Below are 17,085 nucleotides of genomic sequence, written 5' to 3'. Positions count from 1 at the left end.
TGCACCACTGTGCAGTCTCTCTCCTTACCACAGATACACCTGTCTGTGACCCCGGCTAAAGACTCCCCCTGTCACTGAGGCTCACTGAGAACACAGAACAGTACAGCACAGGAACAGACCCTTCTTCCCATGATGTCTGTGCTGAACATGATGTCAAATGAAACAAACCTCTTCTGCCTGCTTATAATTCATGTGCTTCAATTCTCTGAATATTCATGGGCTTGTCTAAAACCCTGTTAAATGTCATTATCATATCTGCTTCCACCACTCCCCATGGCAGCCCATACCCGGCCCTCACCACTCTCTGTACGGAATTAGAAATCTTACCTGTCCTAACGTCCACCTTTAAATTCTCACCCTGGCATTTTAAAGCTGCGCCTTCTCATATTTGATATTTCTACCCTGGCAAAATGATCCTGCCTGTTTACCTTGTCTACATCTCTCATAGTTTTATAATCTTCTGTCAGGTCTCCCCTCAGTCTCCTTCACTCCAGGGAAAACAGTCTCAGTCAGTCTGATCTTTCCTTGTAACTCAAGCCCCCAGTCCAGGTAACATTCCTGTGAATCGTTTCTGCACCTTTCCAGCTTAATCACATCCTTCCTCTCATGTGACCAGAACTGCACAGGGTACTCCTGGTGTGGTGTCATTATTGATTTGTACAACTGTAATGTGATGTCCCAACTCCTCTCAGAGCCTTTGCTGATGAAGACAAGCATGTCGTGCTCCTTCTTCACCACCTTGTCTACCTGTCTTGGCACTTGCAGGGAATTGCTTACCTGTGCCCCAGGTTTCTCTTTCATCAACACTCCTCAGGACCCTCCATTCACTGGGTACGTCCTGACCTGCTTTAACTTCCCAAAATCCATCATTGTGCACTTGTCTGTCACAGTAACAACACTTCTCTGTTTCTCTGCACCAACACCCCGTCAGTAAATGTCAATGAACCATTCACCTCTGAACCTTGGTCATATATGGTTTTATGAACCACTCACTGCTCCCGTCTCTGTTTTGTTGTGTAGTTCAGCACCTCGACCCCTCTCTATTTCTCTCATTTACAATTTATCTCCACATAAATCATAGTCTGACTTTTGATTCCTCCTACCATTCTACATGTCATCACACTTCACCACATTAAACTCCATTTACCAAGTATTCTACTCACCAGCTTCCCCATGTCCCATTGAAGAGATGAAATGTCCAATCACAACATGTCCCCCACCACATTCCCTGTCATTGCCACCGTGGATTCCTCACTCTCTGCCCCTCCTCCGGGTCATTAATATCAATAATAAATCATTGACAATCCAGAACTGGTCACTGGGACACTCCACTAGTAATATCATCCCAGTCTGAAACAGACCTGTTATTCTGTCTCCGTATGATGACCAGTCTTCAGTCAGTATTAACACACTTCCTTCCCAGTACTGAGCTCTGGTCTTGTGCACCAGCCTTACATGTGGCACCTTGGCAAATGGCTCCTGAAAATCCAAAAACACCACTTCTCCAACTTCCCCTGTAAAGTCTTAAATCTCTGGTATGTTAGTCAAACATGACTTAACATTCAACAACCCAGGTTACAGGGTCCAAGACCAGGTTCCAGATGGACAGGGTGGTGAAGAGGCTTTTGGAACACTGGCCTTCAGTCAGGGCACCGAATATAGAAACTGGGATGAGATGTTGCAGTTGTCCAACACGTTGGTTTGGCCACATTTCGCAAATAGTGTTTAGTTTTTGTGACCCTGCTGTATGACAGACACCATTAAGCTGGAAAGAGTACAGGGGAGATTTACGGGGATGTTACTGGATCTCAAAGGATTTGTGGAAAGGTGTTTCGGATAATTTTCCCTGTAATGTTGGAGAATGAGTGCTGATATTGCAGAGGTGTATAAAATCATGAGAGACCTGGAAGCTGGAAATGGAAAGAGCTGCTTGGGGGAGTGGTTGAGTCAGGTACATTAAAAAGGCACTTGGACAGGTAGATGGAAAGGAAAGGTTTTGAAGTATCTGGGCCAAATGCAGAGAAATGGGACAAGGAGGAGGATAACCTTCTTCATAATGTGGTGGTGAGGGGGTTACAGACCACGAGCTCAGATGGGAACTTTGGTCATCGTGGAATCTGTGTGAACCTGACTGTAGACATTAAACTTTTCCAAATGATTTGTTATTTCTTGATAGATTATCAACTCCAGTACCTGAAGTGAAGTTAACAGGACTACAGTTACCTGCTTTTTATCTTCCACCCTTCTTCAGCAATGGTTTTCAACTCCACTGGGACCTTTCTGTAACAGTGAGTTTTGACAGACTTCAATGTCTCTACTTTCTCTACAGACTTCCTGTGAAACCCTCCAGTGCAGGTCGTTGGGACCTGGTAATGTTTGCTTTTAGCCCCATTAGTTTCTCCCTTGTGATGCCAATTGTTATACATTATGGCACAATGTTGAAATGTCACCGTTAGATATCTGTGCGATGTTTGCTGTGTCCCACTGTGAACACTAATGCAAATTACTGAGTTAACTTCTCTGCGTGTTCCTTTTTACTTTTAGCTTTTCACTGGTTCCTAGAAAATCTCTGATTCTCTTGTGCACCACCAGCGCCTCTTTGTATGTTCTTTGATTTAATATTTCCTTGAATGCCTTTGACCACACCCCAGGATCTTGAGGCCACTCCTACCAATGTTGTCTTTCCCTCCCCCTTTCACCATCATTGTCCCTACATATAAAGTTCCTATGAAAATTTACAGCATTGAATCTCAGTGGATTGAATTTGGCTTTTTTTGAAACCAATCAATGGAAGAAGAATCTTTTGTGTCAAAGGGAAAACAAATCTCTACAAAATGCTCTCAACTAATTACAAATCAAAAACACAAAATAATTGTCTGTTTAAGTATTCACCCCCTTTAATATGACACACCAAATCATCTCTGGTGCAGCCAATTAGTTTTTGAAGTTACATGATCAGTTAAATGGAGATGACCGTGTGCAGTGAAGGTGTTTCAATTGATTGTAGTAATAGTACCCCTGTAAGTAGAAGGTTGAACTGCTGGTGAGTCAGTATCCTGGGAGAAACTACACCGTGAAGACAAATCAACACTCCGAGCTGCTCTGCAAACAGGTAATTGACAAACACAAGCCAGGAGATGGATACAAGAACATTTCCAAGTCACTGAATGCCCTTGGAGTATAGTAGAGTCACTCATCCAGAAGTGGGAAGTATATGGCACAGCTGTAAATCTGCCAAGAGCAGGCTATCCTCAAAAACTGAATGGCCATGCAAGAAGGGGCCAGTGGGGGAGGCCACCAAGAGACCTATGATAACTCTAGAGGAGTTACAAGCTTCAGTGGTGGGAGAGATTGTGCATACATCAACTGTTGCCCGGGTGTTTCACCAGTCGCAGCTTTACGGGAGAGTGGCAGAGAAAAAGCCAGTGTTGAAAAATGCTCTCATGAAATCTTCCCTGGAGTTTCCCAGAATTGTTGGGGACTCTGAAGTTAGTTGGAAGAAGATTCTATGGTCTGATGAAAACAAAATTGAATTTTTTGACCATCACAAACACTAAGTTTGGAGTAAGCCAAACACCGCACAACATCAAAAACACACCATCCCTACCGTGAAGTATGGTGGAGGCTGCATCATCCTGTGGGTATGCTTCACTGCAGCAGGCCCTGAAAGGCACATAAAGGTAGAGGGTAAAATGAATGCAGCAAAATACAGGGAAATCCTGGAGGAAAACCAAATTCAGTCTTCAAGAGAACTGCGACTTAGGAGAAAATTAATTTTCCAGCATGACAATGACCACAAGCATAAAACCAAAGCTGCAAAGGAATGCCTTAAAACAACAAAGTTAATGTCCTGGAGTGGCTTTGTGAGAGTTCAGACCTCAATCCAATTGAGAATTTGTGGCTGGACTTGAAAAGAAGTGTTCGCTCACTAACCCATGCATTCTGACAGAGCTTCTGCAGTTTTGTAAAGAAGAATGTGGAAAAATTGCAGTGTTCAGATGTGCAAAGCTGATAGACACCTATCGACACAGACTCAACTGTAAATACTGCCAAAGGTGCATCAACTAATTACGGATTTGAAGGAGGTAAATACTAAGGCAATGAATTATTTTGTTTCATATTTACAATTAATTTAGATCTGTTTTCACTTTGACACCATAGTCTTTTCTGTTGATCAGTGTCAAAAAAGCCAAATTAAATCCATTGCAAAACAATAAAACCTAATAACTTACATTTTGCCAATTCCGTGTGGAACATTGAATATAGTGGAATGTCGAAGTCCCAGTCTCTGTAACCATGTCCCTGCAATTACTGTTAGATCAAACATATTCATCAGTACACAATATGGAACAGATGGCAACCTGCCCTTCGTCTCACAATATCTGCGCCAATCATAATAATGATCAGACTTTATTAAGTACTGTGGAGGTCTCACTGGAGTATTGTGAGCAGTTTTGGGCTCTTCATCTTAGGAAGGATGAGCTGAAACTCGATGGGTTTCAAAGGAGGTTCTCCAGATTGATTCCAGGATGAAACATCTTGTCGTATGAAGAGTGTTTGATGGCTCTGGGCCTGTATTCACTGGAATTTTTGAACAATGAGGGGTGGCCCAATTGAAACCTATCGAATGGTGAAAGGCAGTGATAAAGTGGATGTGCAGAAGATGGGAGTGTCTAATATCAAGACACAGCCTCGGAATAGAGGAGCATCCTTGTAGAATGTGGAGATGAGGAATTTCTTTAGCCAGAGAGTGGTTCATCTGTGGAATTCATTGCCACAGGGAGCTGTTAAGCCAGGACTTTATGTATATTTAAGGCAGAGGTTGATAGATTCTTGATTGGTCAGAGTATGAAGGGATACAGGGGAAAGGCAGGAGACTGGGGCTGAAAGGAAAAATGGATCAGCCACAATGAAATGTCGGAGCAGACGACGGGCCAAATGGTTGAATTCTGCTCCTATATCTTAGCCTGTGTCACTTCCTGAGAAACCTCAATCAAATTTATCAAGCGTGATCTGCCCACACAAAACCATGTTGATTGTCCCAAAGCAGGCCATGCCTTTCCAAATGTGCATAAATCCTGTGCCTCAATATCCTCCCCAGTAGCTTCTCTACCACTGAAATGAGGCTGCCTTGCCTATAGGTTCCTGGATTCTTGTTATTTCCCTTCTTGATCAAAGCTGCAATATTTCTGACACTCTAGTCCTGTGGGACCTCACATGTTGTGATCGAGGACACATAGATCCTTGTCAAATCACCGGCAATCTGCTCACTTGTTTCTTTCACTGTTGTAGGATATTTGCCTTCAGGCCCTGGAGTCTTAGCCATCTTATTGCTTTTCAGACGTCCCAGCACAACCTGCTCCTTAATCTCAAAATGTCTCTGCACATTCGCATGCCTCATTCTGTTTTCATTGCCATTCAATTCCTTCACTTCAGTAAATACTGACACAACATACTCATTCAGTACCGCAGCCACTTGATCTGACTTCAACCACATCATTCCTCCTTTAATCTTGAGTCGACATTTCTATTCTCTGGTTATCCTCGTCTTATTAATACAAATCACAAGGCCTTGGGATCATCTTTGGTCCTACATTACAAGGACAGTTTGTGGCCCCTTTTGGCCTTTCCTATCACCTGCTTTAGCATTTCCCTGCTACCTTTATATTCCAAAGGTACCCAGTCTGACTTTAGCTTTACAAACTTTCCATAACCTTTTGACTAAATTTAGGATCTCTCTGCTTGTCTAAAGATCCCTTACTTACCATCCTTCTCCTCACTCCTCACCGGAACATGCTGATCCTGAACTCAGAGTTGCTGGTCTTTAAACAACTCCCACACATCAGATGTGGACTTGTCTGACAGTGGCTGCTCCCAATCAATGTCCTTTGGCTCCTGTCTTCCTCCGTCCTGACTTGTCCTCCTGCAAATTAGTACCTTCATACAAGATCTACTTTTATTTTTACTTGTAACTAAGAAAAAAGAAACTTGTGATCACTGTTCCCAAATGTTCACTGACTCTCAACTGTCACCTGGCCTGGCTCATTCCCAACTGTTCTCACCTCTGGTTGGGCCCTGTACATAATGTTTCAAACACCTCTCAGATTCACTGAAGAAATCTGGCGCATTTAAGAATTAAGCAAGTTCCAGTTAATCTAGAGAAGATAATGTCCTCCCACTGGTTGTTGCGGGGCCAATACAAACACCCCAACAGTGTAACTGCAGATTGCCTCTGTAAATGAACCTTGCAGTTTGCTGTGACATTCCCAGTGAGGTAACCTCTGCATTTTTAACCCCCCACTCACATGTAAAACAATGAAACCCAGGAATGTTGAGCTGCCAGCCCTGTTCGTCCGATAACATAGTACTCCTAGTGTTGAAATAAACTCATTTCAGCCCATCAGTCCCACCATGTTTATTAGCCTGACATTGGCTCTCGTTCTTTTCAGACTGTGTGTGAGGGAGTTTTGTTTTTCGCTGGAGCGCTTTGTGTCGGATGAATCGTTGGAAATTGGTGGTTGTGGTAAAGTGAAGGTGGAGCTGGACGATGAGAGGCCGCTCTCGGCTCTGTCCGTCACTCTGACTCTGTCTCCTCCCCTCCCCGCCTCTGTCTCTCTGCGCGTTTCTCGGGCAGGTCGGGGCGCTGTGTATAAAAGGAGACAGCAGCAGGCAGTTTGTCAGTGAGCGGCGACCTGAGTGAAGCAGCATCATGTCTGGCAGAGGGAAAGGAGGCAAAGGACTGGGCAAAGGCGGAGCCAAGCGGCACCGTAAAGTGCTCCGTGATAACATCCAGGGCATCACCAAACCGGCCATCCGCCGTCTGGCTCGCCGTGGCGGCGTCAAGCGGATCTCGGGTCTGATCTACGAGGAGACCCGCGGGGTGCTGAAGGTTTTCCTGGAGAATGTGATCCGGGATGCGGTCACCTACACTGAACACGCCAAGCGCAAGACGGTGACTGCCATGGATGTGGTGTACGCTCTGAAACGCCAGGGCCGCACTCTCTATGGCTTCGGCGGCTGAAAAACTCCCACTTCCTCCCGAGCACAAAACAAAAGCTCTTCTAAGAGCCACCCACCGCCTCACAAACGGAGCTGTATCCGCAACCTTTTAATTATTTTTATCGATACATTCAGCTGAGTTACATTTGAAACAGATTAATCGGTTCGGTTTGCAATATTCCTGCGAATCTGCCTTTCCAGTCGGTGATTACTTCAGAACCTCTGAGCGCGTTAAGATCGATCTTCATCCTTTTATCCGTCTCGGACAGGAATCAGTTCACTCGGTTGGAGAAGCGACTCCGTAATTGTGCATTTAAATCTTAACTCAGGGGATTAGATATTAAATGAAACTCAAATTGTATAATGCGTGATAAAACTAACGGTAGATAATTTTTAAAAAAAGTCTTCCAGCACCGTTGCTGGGTGCTCTGAAATTGGCGGGCAATTTGAAATTGATCCTGCGCCAATCACACTGTATTCTGATCCGATGAAGTCCGACCGGCAGTAAATTCCTAGAACTCCTTCTGTACGTGGTGTTAAAGGGCGTTTTTTTCTCTCTCTCTGGAGCTCTGTGTTTCGGACAAACCGTTGGAAATTGCCGGGTGTATTAAAGTGAAGACGGAGCTGGACGATGAGAGGCCGCTCTCGGCTCTGTCCGTCACTCTGACTCTGTCTCCTCCCCTCCCCGCCTCTGTCTCTCTGCGCGTTTCTCGGGCAGGAGTGGTGGCAGAGGATTGGAGGATGGGTCATGTTATCCAGTAACTTAGAATCGAAGGAAAACCAAACACAAGACCATTGTGCAGATGCTGATGGAGGGTCTCGGCCTGAAACGTTGGCTGTTTCCAGTTTCTCATAGATGCTGCCTGGCCTGCTGAGTTCCTCCAGCACTGCGCGTGTATCGCTGCGAGGAAAAGCCTGGGAGCTGAGTCAGGGCTGATAACGTCACTGCCCGGCTCAGCAAATTTATCGATGTCACTAAAGTTGGTGATATCGTGGAGTGTGAAACAATGTAACTAACATTACAACAGGACGGTGATCAATGAGGTCACTGATTTGAGGAATGACAGATAAATGTGAGATGTGCCATTGTCATTGACGAACCAGGGCAGAACTGCCGTGGGGAATGGTCTGTCCCTGGGAGTGCTGTAAAACAGAGATATCGGGGTGCAGATATCGAATTCCTTCAGAGTGTAAACACAGGTAAGCAGGACGGTGAAGAAGCTGTTCGCCACACTCGCATTCATCGGGTAGAGTATCGGGCACTGGACTGTGACGTCACATTACAGCTCTACCAGCCTCGGGGAAACTACTCTCGGAGCACGGAGTACAGTTATAGTTGCCCTGGGATCAGAGGGTGACATTAAACTGGAGAGGGTGCAAAAGGGATTTAACAGGACGCTGCATAGGCCAGGACCTTTCTCACCAGAGTGTATGTGATATTAGAGAGGTGATAAAATAATGGCAGTCATAGATACGGTCAACAGTGAATCTGTTATCTCCAGGTTTATGGAGTTGGAAGCGGGAGATTACAGATATAAAGTGAGAGAGGAAACATTTAAATAGGACCCTGAGGAGCAGGTTTTGTACACAGAATGTGCTGTTTACATGGAACAAACTACCCCAAGTGGTGGTGTAGGTGGGCACAGTTGCAATATCTCTTGGACTGTGGAGAGGGAAGTTTCACAGGGACATGGGCCAAATGCAGGCAACTGACAATAATTTTGTTTGGCCACTTGGTCAGCATGGATGTGTTGGGCTGAAGGACCTGTTTCTGTGCTGCATAACTCAGTGACTATGTCTGCTGCTGTGGCAGAGCGGGAGGGACGGTAACAGTAGTGAGAAGGTTTGGGGGATGTATACAGGAGAGTGAATGGTTGAGGATGTGGCAGGTGGAACAGAATGTGGGGAAATGTGCGATCACCCAGTCTCAGGAACAAACTATCAGAGTCATTTCCACATGAGGATGTTCAGAGGGACCTGGACATTCTTGTAAACAAATCACTTGAGTTTACATGCAGATACAAGTAATGAGAGTGCCTGTACTGTGCTGTACTATTCTATGTTCTATTTATATGGGAGGCAGGGTTTGAGGGTCGGCACAACATTGTGGGCCGAAGGGCCTGTACTGTGCTGTACTATTCTATGTTCTATGTTCAAACAGTATTTTGTCCTGTGATCCACGGGGATTGTACAAGAGAGTACAGAGGTCTCACTGGGATTATATAGGGGCCCTGGTGAGAGCACACCTTGAGTATCGTGTCCAGGTTTGGTCACACTTCCTCAGGAAAGATATCCCTGCAATAGAGGGAGTGCAGTGACTGTTCCCCACACTGACTGGGCTGGTTCCAGGGATGGAAGGTTGGTTATGCGAGAGGAGAGTGAGTGGGCTGGGTCTGCATTCCCTGCTGTTCATGAGAAAACGAGGAAATCTGTTAGATTCTTTCAGGATATGACAGGCAATAGGCAAGGAGGATCTTTCCCCTGAATGAGAACTCCATAACTGAGGAAAATACCCTCAGAATGAGGCGTAAATCACAAACACGAGAGAATCTGCTGATGCTGGAAATCAAACGCAACACACACAAAATGCTGGAAGAACTCAGCAGGACAGGCAGCCTCTATGAAAAAGAGTTAACAGTCGACACTTCGGGCCGAGACACTTCATCAGATCTCAGGGTGAAGATTCTCAGCCCGAAGCATCGACTCGTTACTCTTTCCCATAGATGCTGCCTGGCCTGCTGACTTTCCCCAGCATTTTGTGTCTGTTGCTCAGAATGAGGTGACAAGCATTCAGGATGGAAATGAGATGTTTTGTTAATCAGAGAACAAAGAACTTTTGTATTCCTTATATAAGTAATGTGGAGCCTCAGTTGCTGGGTTGAGTCAAAGCTGAGATCAACAGTCTCTGGGAGAGATTTAGTCACTAAGTGAGTCCATAAGACCATAAGATACAGGAGCAGAATTCGGCCATTTTGCCTGTCGAGCCTTCTCTGGCATTTCATCATCACTGATCAATTTTTCCTCTGAGAGGCAGTCTCCTGCCTTCCATTGTATCCCTTCATGCCCTGACCAATCAAGAATCTATCAATCTCTGCCTATACCCAGTGATTTGGCCTCCACAGCTGCCTGTAGCAAAAAAAATCACAGATTCACCACTCTCTGGCTGAAGAAATTCCTCCTCATTTCCATTCTAAAAGGATGACCCTCTATTTTGAAGCTGTGTGGTCCAGTTTTAGACACACCCATCACAGGAAAAATCCTCTCCACATCCACTCAATCAAGCCCTTTCACTATTTGATAGGTTTCAATTTGGTAACCCTTCTTTCTTCGAAGTTCCAATGAATAGAGGCCCAGAGCCGTGAAACTCTCTTCATTAGGCAAGCCATTTAATCCTGAGTAAAATTCTCCATTTGTGATGTCATGTCAGCACAAAAAAATCTGGATTTCAGAGATGTTTGCATTTTGGAATTATGGACCAATCTGCACAGCCCTAATCACTAATTTGTACTGCAGTGAACACTGTTAATTTAACCCATGCAATCCCAGGCATACAGATGCAAAATAAAGACAATTCTAAATTGAAAGTAGGAAAGTTGAACCTTACTTGGAGGTAAAGCCTGATTACTAGGCCTCAGAACATTCTACTCCCCAAATGGTCAAAATAAAGCCAAGTAACAAGGTCTAAAATACCCACAACATGCAGAGTTACATGCCTCTCGTTACCTTGATCCATGGGATAAACACAAGCAGGCCTGATTAACCCTGGCTGGGTTGTCTGGGCGAGGATGTCTCATGATTAAAGACCCAAAACACCCAATGACCCCAGGTTGCTTTCCTGATGATGTGTCCCTTTGCAACACCCGGTTCATTAAGCCAAGTGGTGTCAGGCCACATTAATGAAGGGAATGGGCCAGATTGAAGTGACTCCACTACATTACCCTATCCACCATAGCCCCACCTATCTCACCATACTAAACTCCACAGCCTTATCTCTCCCAGCCCCACATATACATCCACCAGCCCTACCCTCAAACCTAATTCTGAGGTCCAAGGGGGCACACACCCCAACTAACCCTGGGCACACCCCCACAAACCCGATGACCAGTGTAAGGGGGGGGGGAAGATGCACTAAAGGCAAGTGTTGGACTTGGTTGATGAAGGCATGGGCCAGATCAAAGTGGCAGCGTTGTGTGACACTGAATCTAGAGTGACGAGATGAAGAAGCACAAGAGGGATGATTCTCCCACTGCCGGCATAATCTGTTTGTTATTTTGATTTTGTTCTGATAGTCTTCTGTCTGTTTGAATATTTTGGTATAATTCATATTTAATATCAGTGTTCCTTGTCAGTGTTGTGTCTCTGATGCAATGTGTCTGTGATGCTGCTACAAATACTTTGTTCCTTTCACCTGTGCATAAATAAACTCGATTTAAACTTTACACTGAAATGTCCAAATCTCTCCTTTACTCTCCTGCAGCCCTATGTCATGAACTAAATGTCCTAGTGTTTAATTTTACAATATTTCATCTGATTTTATTTTCATTCGGCTTTTGAAATTGCGTTTCCCTTTTCAATTTCAGCCCGCAGCCCGGCCTGTCTCTGCCCTTCAGTACTTCCTCCCGCATCAAACGACAGCGGTAAACCCCGCCCATTGGCGCCGCTACCCATCCCCCAGCGTTCCGATTGGTGATTCATTTCTCCAAACAGCCAATAGAAATGCTCAGTATTCCCATCCTCATTAACATACCGCTTTGGGCGCTGCCTATTTAATCCGCGCTCCGAACAGCTTCTGCTTATTATTGTGTTTGAAACCGACGAGGAAATGCCTGATCCAGCGAAACCCGCTCCCAAGAAGGGCGCCAAGAAAGCTTTGTCCAAGCCAGCGAGCAAGACTGGCAAGAAGCGCAAGAGGTCGAGGAAGGAGACTTACGCCATCTACATCTACAAAGTGATGAAGCAGGTTCACCCCGACACCGGCATCTCCTCCAAGGCCATGAGCATCATGAATTCATTCGTCAACGATATTTTCGAGCGCATCGCGGGCGAGGCTTCCCGCCTGGCCCATTACAACAAGCGGTCCACCATCAGCTCCCGGGAGATCCAGACCGCCGTGCGCCTGCTGCTGCCCGGGGAGCTGGCCAAGCACGCCGTGTCCGAAGGGACAAAGGCGGTGACCAAGTACACCAGCTCCAAGTGAAGACAAGTTCACTGACAAAACAAACCGGAAAATCAAAGGCTCTTTTAAGAGCCACTCACGGTTTCATTAAAAGAGTTACACGATGTTGAGACATGGAATTGAGGTAAATTTGGAATTGCTCATTCAGAATCTTATTCCCGTTAATCAGAATTTGCTGTCCGCTGCTCAGTATAATCCCAATTTCTCTGTTAATTCCTGCCAACTGCCCAGGCACGGAATCGTTACACACCCCTTTCCCCGTCGCTTCCTCTCGGTCATCAGATTTCTCTGACATGGACGCTAATGTTTCTGGTTTAATTACCGTGGGTTCATTAAGCTTTGTCCCATTTTGGATACTTCTCTTAACCCCATTCCGACGCGAGAGCTGAATACTGTCACGGGTCGTTCAGAGCATTTGTTAAAGCTCCACTTTCTGCCGGGCGACCCGTTGCTAAACTGACTTGAGTTTACACAATGACCGACCGCGAACAGCAGCTGAGAATCGGTTTTATTCCAATCGTTTATCAATTGAAAGATATCGGTGAACTAATGTCCCAGACACCATCGCAATATTAACTACACTTTGTTTAAGTGTGTCGGACTCCAGTAACGGGGGTAAAGAGCCGACAAACAAACCTGTTGTGGTTTAATTTCAGCAACAAAGGCTTTTTTGGCGGTGTTTTGCAAATTTCAGTTTATTTCGGCGGTTAGACGGTATTTTCCGCGCTTTTACAGTTGCTGTCTCTTGATTGGTGAATAAGGCAGCTCTGTGATTGGAGTATTTGCTCTTTCCAATCAGATCAGGCACTGTTTCACCAATCATAAACGTCCCACTACATTCCGCACCCCCCCCCGCCCCGCCTGCATCAGAAGGGTGATTTCCAGAAGCCTGATTTCTAATGGGCAAGACTTCAAATGTATTTCTGATTTATCAAATCTATGTGATGTTATATGTATCAGGAAACCTGATTTGTTACCACATTTAAGTTCTTCCTTCCAGTGTTATATTGTAATTAAGCGTGATAGATTAGTTGGTAGAGGAGGTGGTGTTGCAAGTTTTTTTTAAAGAGAGGGAGAGGGCATAGAGTTGTGGATGTAAATGAAATGTATGAGGCATTTGAAGACACATTTGATTCCACAGGTAGGGGCAATAAAGTGGTATATTATTATAACGTCGACTGTACCTCTTCCTAGAGATGCTGCCTGGTCTGCTGCGTTCACCAGCAACTTTTATGCGTGTTGCTTGAAATTCCAGCATCTGCAGATTTCCTCGTGTTTGTGTGTTATTATAACCATTGTGGAAAGCTCCCGATTGATTTGTTGGAGAGTATATGTAGCTCTAGCTCACTAAGCGTTGTATGGTGTGGGGATTTTAACACATAGTTAGTTCACTGTGGGGTTGTTCTCAGATTGGTGATATTTTGTTTATAGAAGAGTTTCAGATATTTCATATCCTGTTAGTCTTTATGGTGGGAGAGGTACAAGATTTAATGTTCATAATAGTTCTGAAAATGCTGTAAATTTAACTTTAGTTTTGAACATTGGAGTGAGTAGTGGGATGTCATGGGAGATGAAGCATTGGGGAGTGATCATTTTCCTATGTTTATAAGCTTGAGTTTGGATTTATATAGGGGGGCATGAGGCCACTTTTAGGAGGTGGAGCTCTGGTAAAGCAAATTGGGAGAAGTTTGAATGTTTTATGTGCTGAGTGTCTGTCTGGGCTGAATGGTGAGGATAATGTGGATTTCTGCAAAGAAACGTTGTGACATTATTCATCAAATAGTGGTGGCAGAGATTCAATTTAAAAAGTGCAGTAGTGGGAGAAAAGCTGTACCGTGGTGGACGGAGGAGTGTGCAGAGGCAGTTACTGAGAGAAACGTGGCATTTCGGAAAGTTAAGTATCACTCTCCGCGTGATCATATTAAGTGTAACAGGTCACAGGCCGTGGTGAGGAAAGTAATGAAGCTTGTGAAAAAGATTTACTGGAGGTCATATTGTGAAAGTATTGGAAGGACTATTAAACTTGAAGATGTTTGGGGAATGACTAAGAAAATGGGGGTGTGGGATTCATAGGGTTCTGAATATTGATTAAAGAAGGTAATACAATTGTTCCTGAAGGAGAGACGGTTGAGTCCTGGCTTGGTCATTTGCTGCAATTCATAATTAAAATAGGTGGAGAGACTAAACAATGTAGCAATAAGGTTTTACAAGAATACCTTAATGTGTTGGAAACCAGCTGTAGCAATGATAGTATTAGTGATGTAGAGTTTCTTTGTGTGAATTTAAGAAAGCTATTTATAGTACAGGTCAGACGGCTCCAGGAAAGGATGATACATGTTATTGCATGTTTAAACATATGGTCAACAACTCTCTTGAGATAATATTACATTTTTAAAATCATAATTGGAGTTCAGGCCATCTTCTCTCCTCATGGAAAATGGCAATTGTACTGTCTATTCTAAAACCTGGGAAACCCCTGATGGATCCTCCTAGTTATAGACCAATATCACTGACGTCCCATTTGTGTAAACTTACGGAATGGATGGTGATAGTGTGGTTGAATTGTATTTTGGAAAAGGGAGGTGATGTGCTGTTGTTAACAGACTGGATTAATTTGAGGGGCAAGTGCTGGTTCCACGCCACATGTTTCAAAATCAGTCAATGATTTTATGCAGAAAACTCAGCAGCTACTTGAACACAGCAAGCTTCCACAAACAGTGTACTCAATGGAGACGTCAATCCATGGCCTCGTATACTGTCGCAATGAGGCCACACTCAGGTAGGAGGAACAACACCTTGTATTCTATCTGGGCAGCCTCCAATCTGATGGCATGAACAGCGACTTCTTGATCTTCCAGTCATGCCTCCCCTCGCTCATCATTCCCAATCCCCCTTTCCCTCTCATTGCCTGCCCATCGCCTCCCTCTGGTGTTCCTCCCCCCTTTTCTTTCATCCACGGCCTTCTGTTCTCTCCTGTCAGATTCCCCCTTCTCCAGCCCTGTATCTCTTTCACCAAACAACTTCCCAGCTCTTTACTTCATCCTTCCCCCTCCCAGTTCCACCTGTCACTTTGTGTTTCTCTCTCCCCTCCCCACCTTTAAAATTTACTCCTCATTGTTTTTCCTCCAGTCCTGCTGAAGAATCTCGGCCCAAAACGTCAGCTGTACTTTTATCCACAGATGGTGCCTGGCCTGCAGAGTTTCTCCAGCATGTTGTGTGTGTTCCTTGGATTTCCAGCATCTGCAGATTTTCTCCTGTTTATTACACAATGTCAACAAGCATTTTGTATGACAACTGTCACAGTCCCACTCATTTAGAAATGCGGATATGAAACTCGAGGTTCAGCAGATGCTGGGAATAAACTCTGAAGTGACACACACAAAGTACTGCGGGAACTCAGCAGGTCAGGCAGCAGCTAAACAGAGGAATAAACAGTCTAGATAGGATGAAGTGTCTTGGCCCATAATATCAACTATTTATTTGTCTGCACAGATGCTGCTGGGGGGCACTGAGTCCCTCCAGTATTTTGCAAACATAAACCTCTTTTTTCAGTCAATCAGTTTCCAAATGTTGCTGAACTTCCATTTGCAGCCTCATCCTCCTGGTCTGATTCCCTCCTACTCTACGTAAACTCGAGCCTCCATCACATCTGGAGCTCCAAAGCCCTCATTTGTGCTGACCCCTCTTGTTTCTGCTCCACCATTCTGCTGTCGTAATTTAGAGGAGAGTGTTGTATTGCAACAGCCCAGCAATGTGAGGCACAGCCCTTCGAAATCAGTGAAAATGACACAAAACAATGAATAGAGCGGGACAGGAAGATTTTAACAACACAAGATTTCAGCCTTGGTCCAGAGCTGTGAGGGATGAGGAATATTTGGGAGAAAACCACAGTAAATTAATCCTCTGCAGTTTACAGAAAGTCGTGGAGTGAATTCAAGGTAAACCTCTTTATCGCCAGACCGGTGACCAGTTACATCCTGAACATTATAGGGTGAGTTAGTGGTGAACGGCAGGGATGGGGTTGAAAGCTCTGGTGTGCAATAGGAACACAAGCAGGTACCAGCTGGACTGAGTGGCCTCTCGACTGTTCATTATCGGTGTAACAGGGAGGAAGCACCTGAGATACAGGATTTGAAATGGAATTGATGTATTTGTCTATGACAGATCCACAATATTAAACATCAGTGTATTTTAAGATGGTGGGATGAACCCCCTCAATGCTCAGTAACCAGGGTTCAGTCCTGGGTCTGATGAGCAGCCACAAGATCTGTGGAATCTGACATTAACAGTCCCATATACAGCTTATTATAACTTCCTCCCTGATGTGAAGTTGCTGGTGTTTCAGCAGGTGGGATGACTTGAGTAAATTTCTTTGCTGACTCAGGACAGAAGTGTGTCCTCTATGAATTGTAAACTCACTGGAGCCTCACATGGTGGGTGAACTGAATGAATCTCCTCCCACACTTGGAACAGGTGTGAAGCTATACTGAGAGACAGAGACAACAGAGCCAAGTCTAGCTGCTCACCGGTGTGAACTGGCTGGTGTTGTAATAGCTCATGTGACTGAATGAATCCCATCCGCCATGGAGCAGGTGAATGGCCTCTCCCCGTGTGAACTTGCTGGTGTATCTGCAGGTGCAGTGGCCTGGTGAATCCCTTCCAAAATGAGAGGCGGTGAACGCCAACTCACTGGTATCAACTCTATGGCCATTTATCAGGTCAGTCCATGGACAAGTCCACGTATTGGGACTCTGGTGTGCTGTCTTCTCAACCATCTCCCCCTTCATATTCAGTGACTGGTAGCATTCAAATGCTGGGGAACCGACAGACACAGCAGAAGTGACACGCTGTTGCATTTGAGATTCTCAGACAGAAATTCTTTGCCTTTTCTGCCTGTAAAATGTTTGCAA

The 17,085-nt window shown here is 44.9% G+C and overlaps 2 protein-coding genes across 2 annotated transcripts; both read left to right on the top strand.

Moving 5' to 3' along the window:
* The first annotated feature begins 6,709 nt into the window (after positions 1-6,709).
* LOC140189183 (histone H4) lies at positions 6,710-7,021 on the top strand. The gene has a single exon (XM_072245876.1). It carries the CDS (start codon positions 6,710-6,712, stop codon positions 7,019-7,021), a length of 312 nt encoding a protein of 103 aa, XP_072101977.1.
* Positions 7,022-11,821: 4,800 nt separating this feature from the next.
* On the top strand, positions 11,822-12,784 carry LOC140188828 (histone H2B-like). Its single transcript, XM_072245479.1, has one exon. The coding sequence runs from the start codon at positions 11,822-11,824 to the stop codon at positions 12,194-12,196; it is 375 nt and encodes a 124-aa protein (XP_072101580.1). The 3' UTR covers positions 12,197-12,784.
* The last annotated feature ends 4,301 nt before the right edge of the window (positions 12,785-17,085 follow it).

Source organism: Mobula birostris, chromosome 28, assembly GCF_030028105.1.
Source record: "Mobula birostris isolate sMobBir1 chromosome 28, sMobBir1.hap1, whole genome shotgun sequence".
Lineage (NCBI taxonomy): Eukaryota > Metazoa > Chordata > Chondrichthyes > Myliobatiformes > Myliobatidae > Mobula > Mobula birostris.
This window is presented reverse-complemented; position numbering and strand designations above follow the sequence as displayed.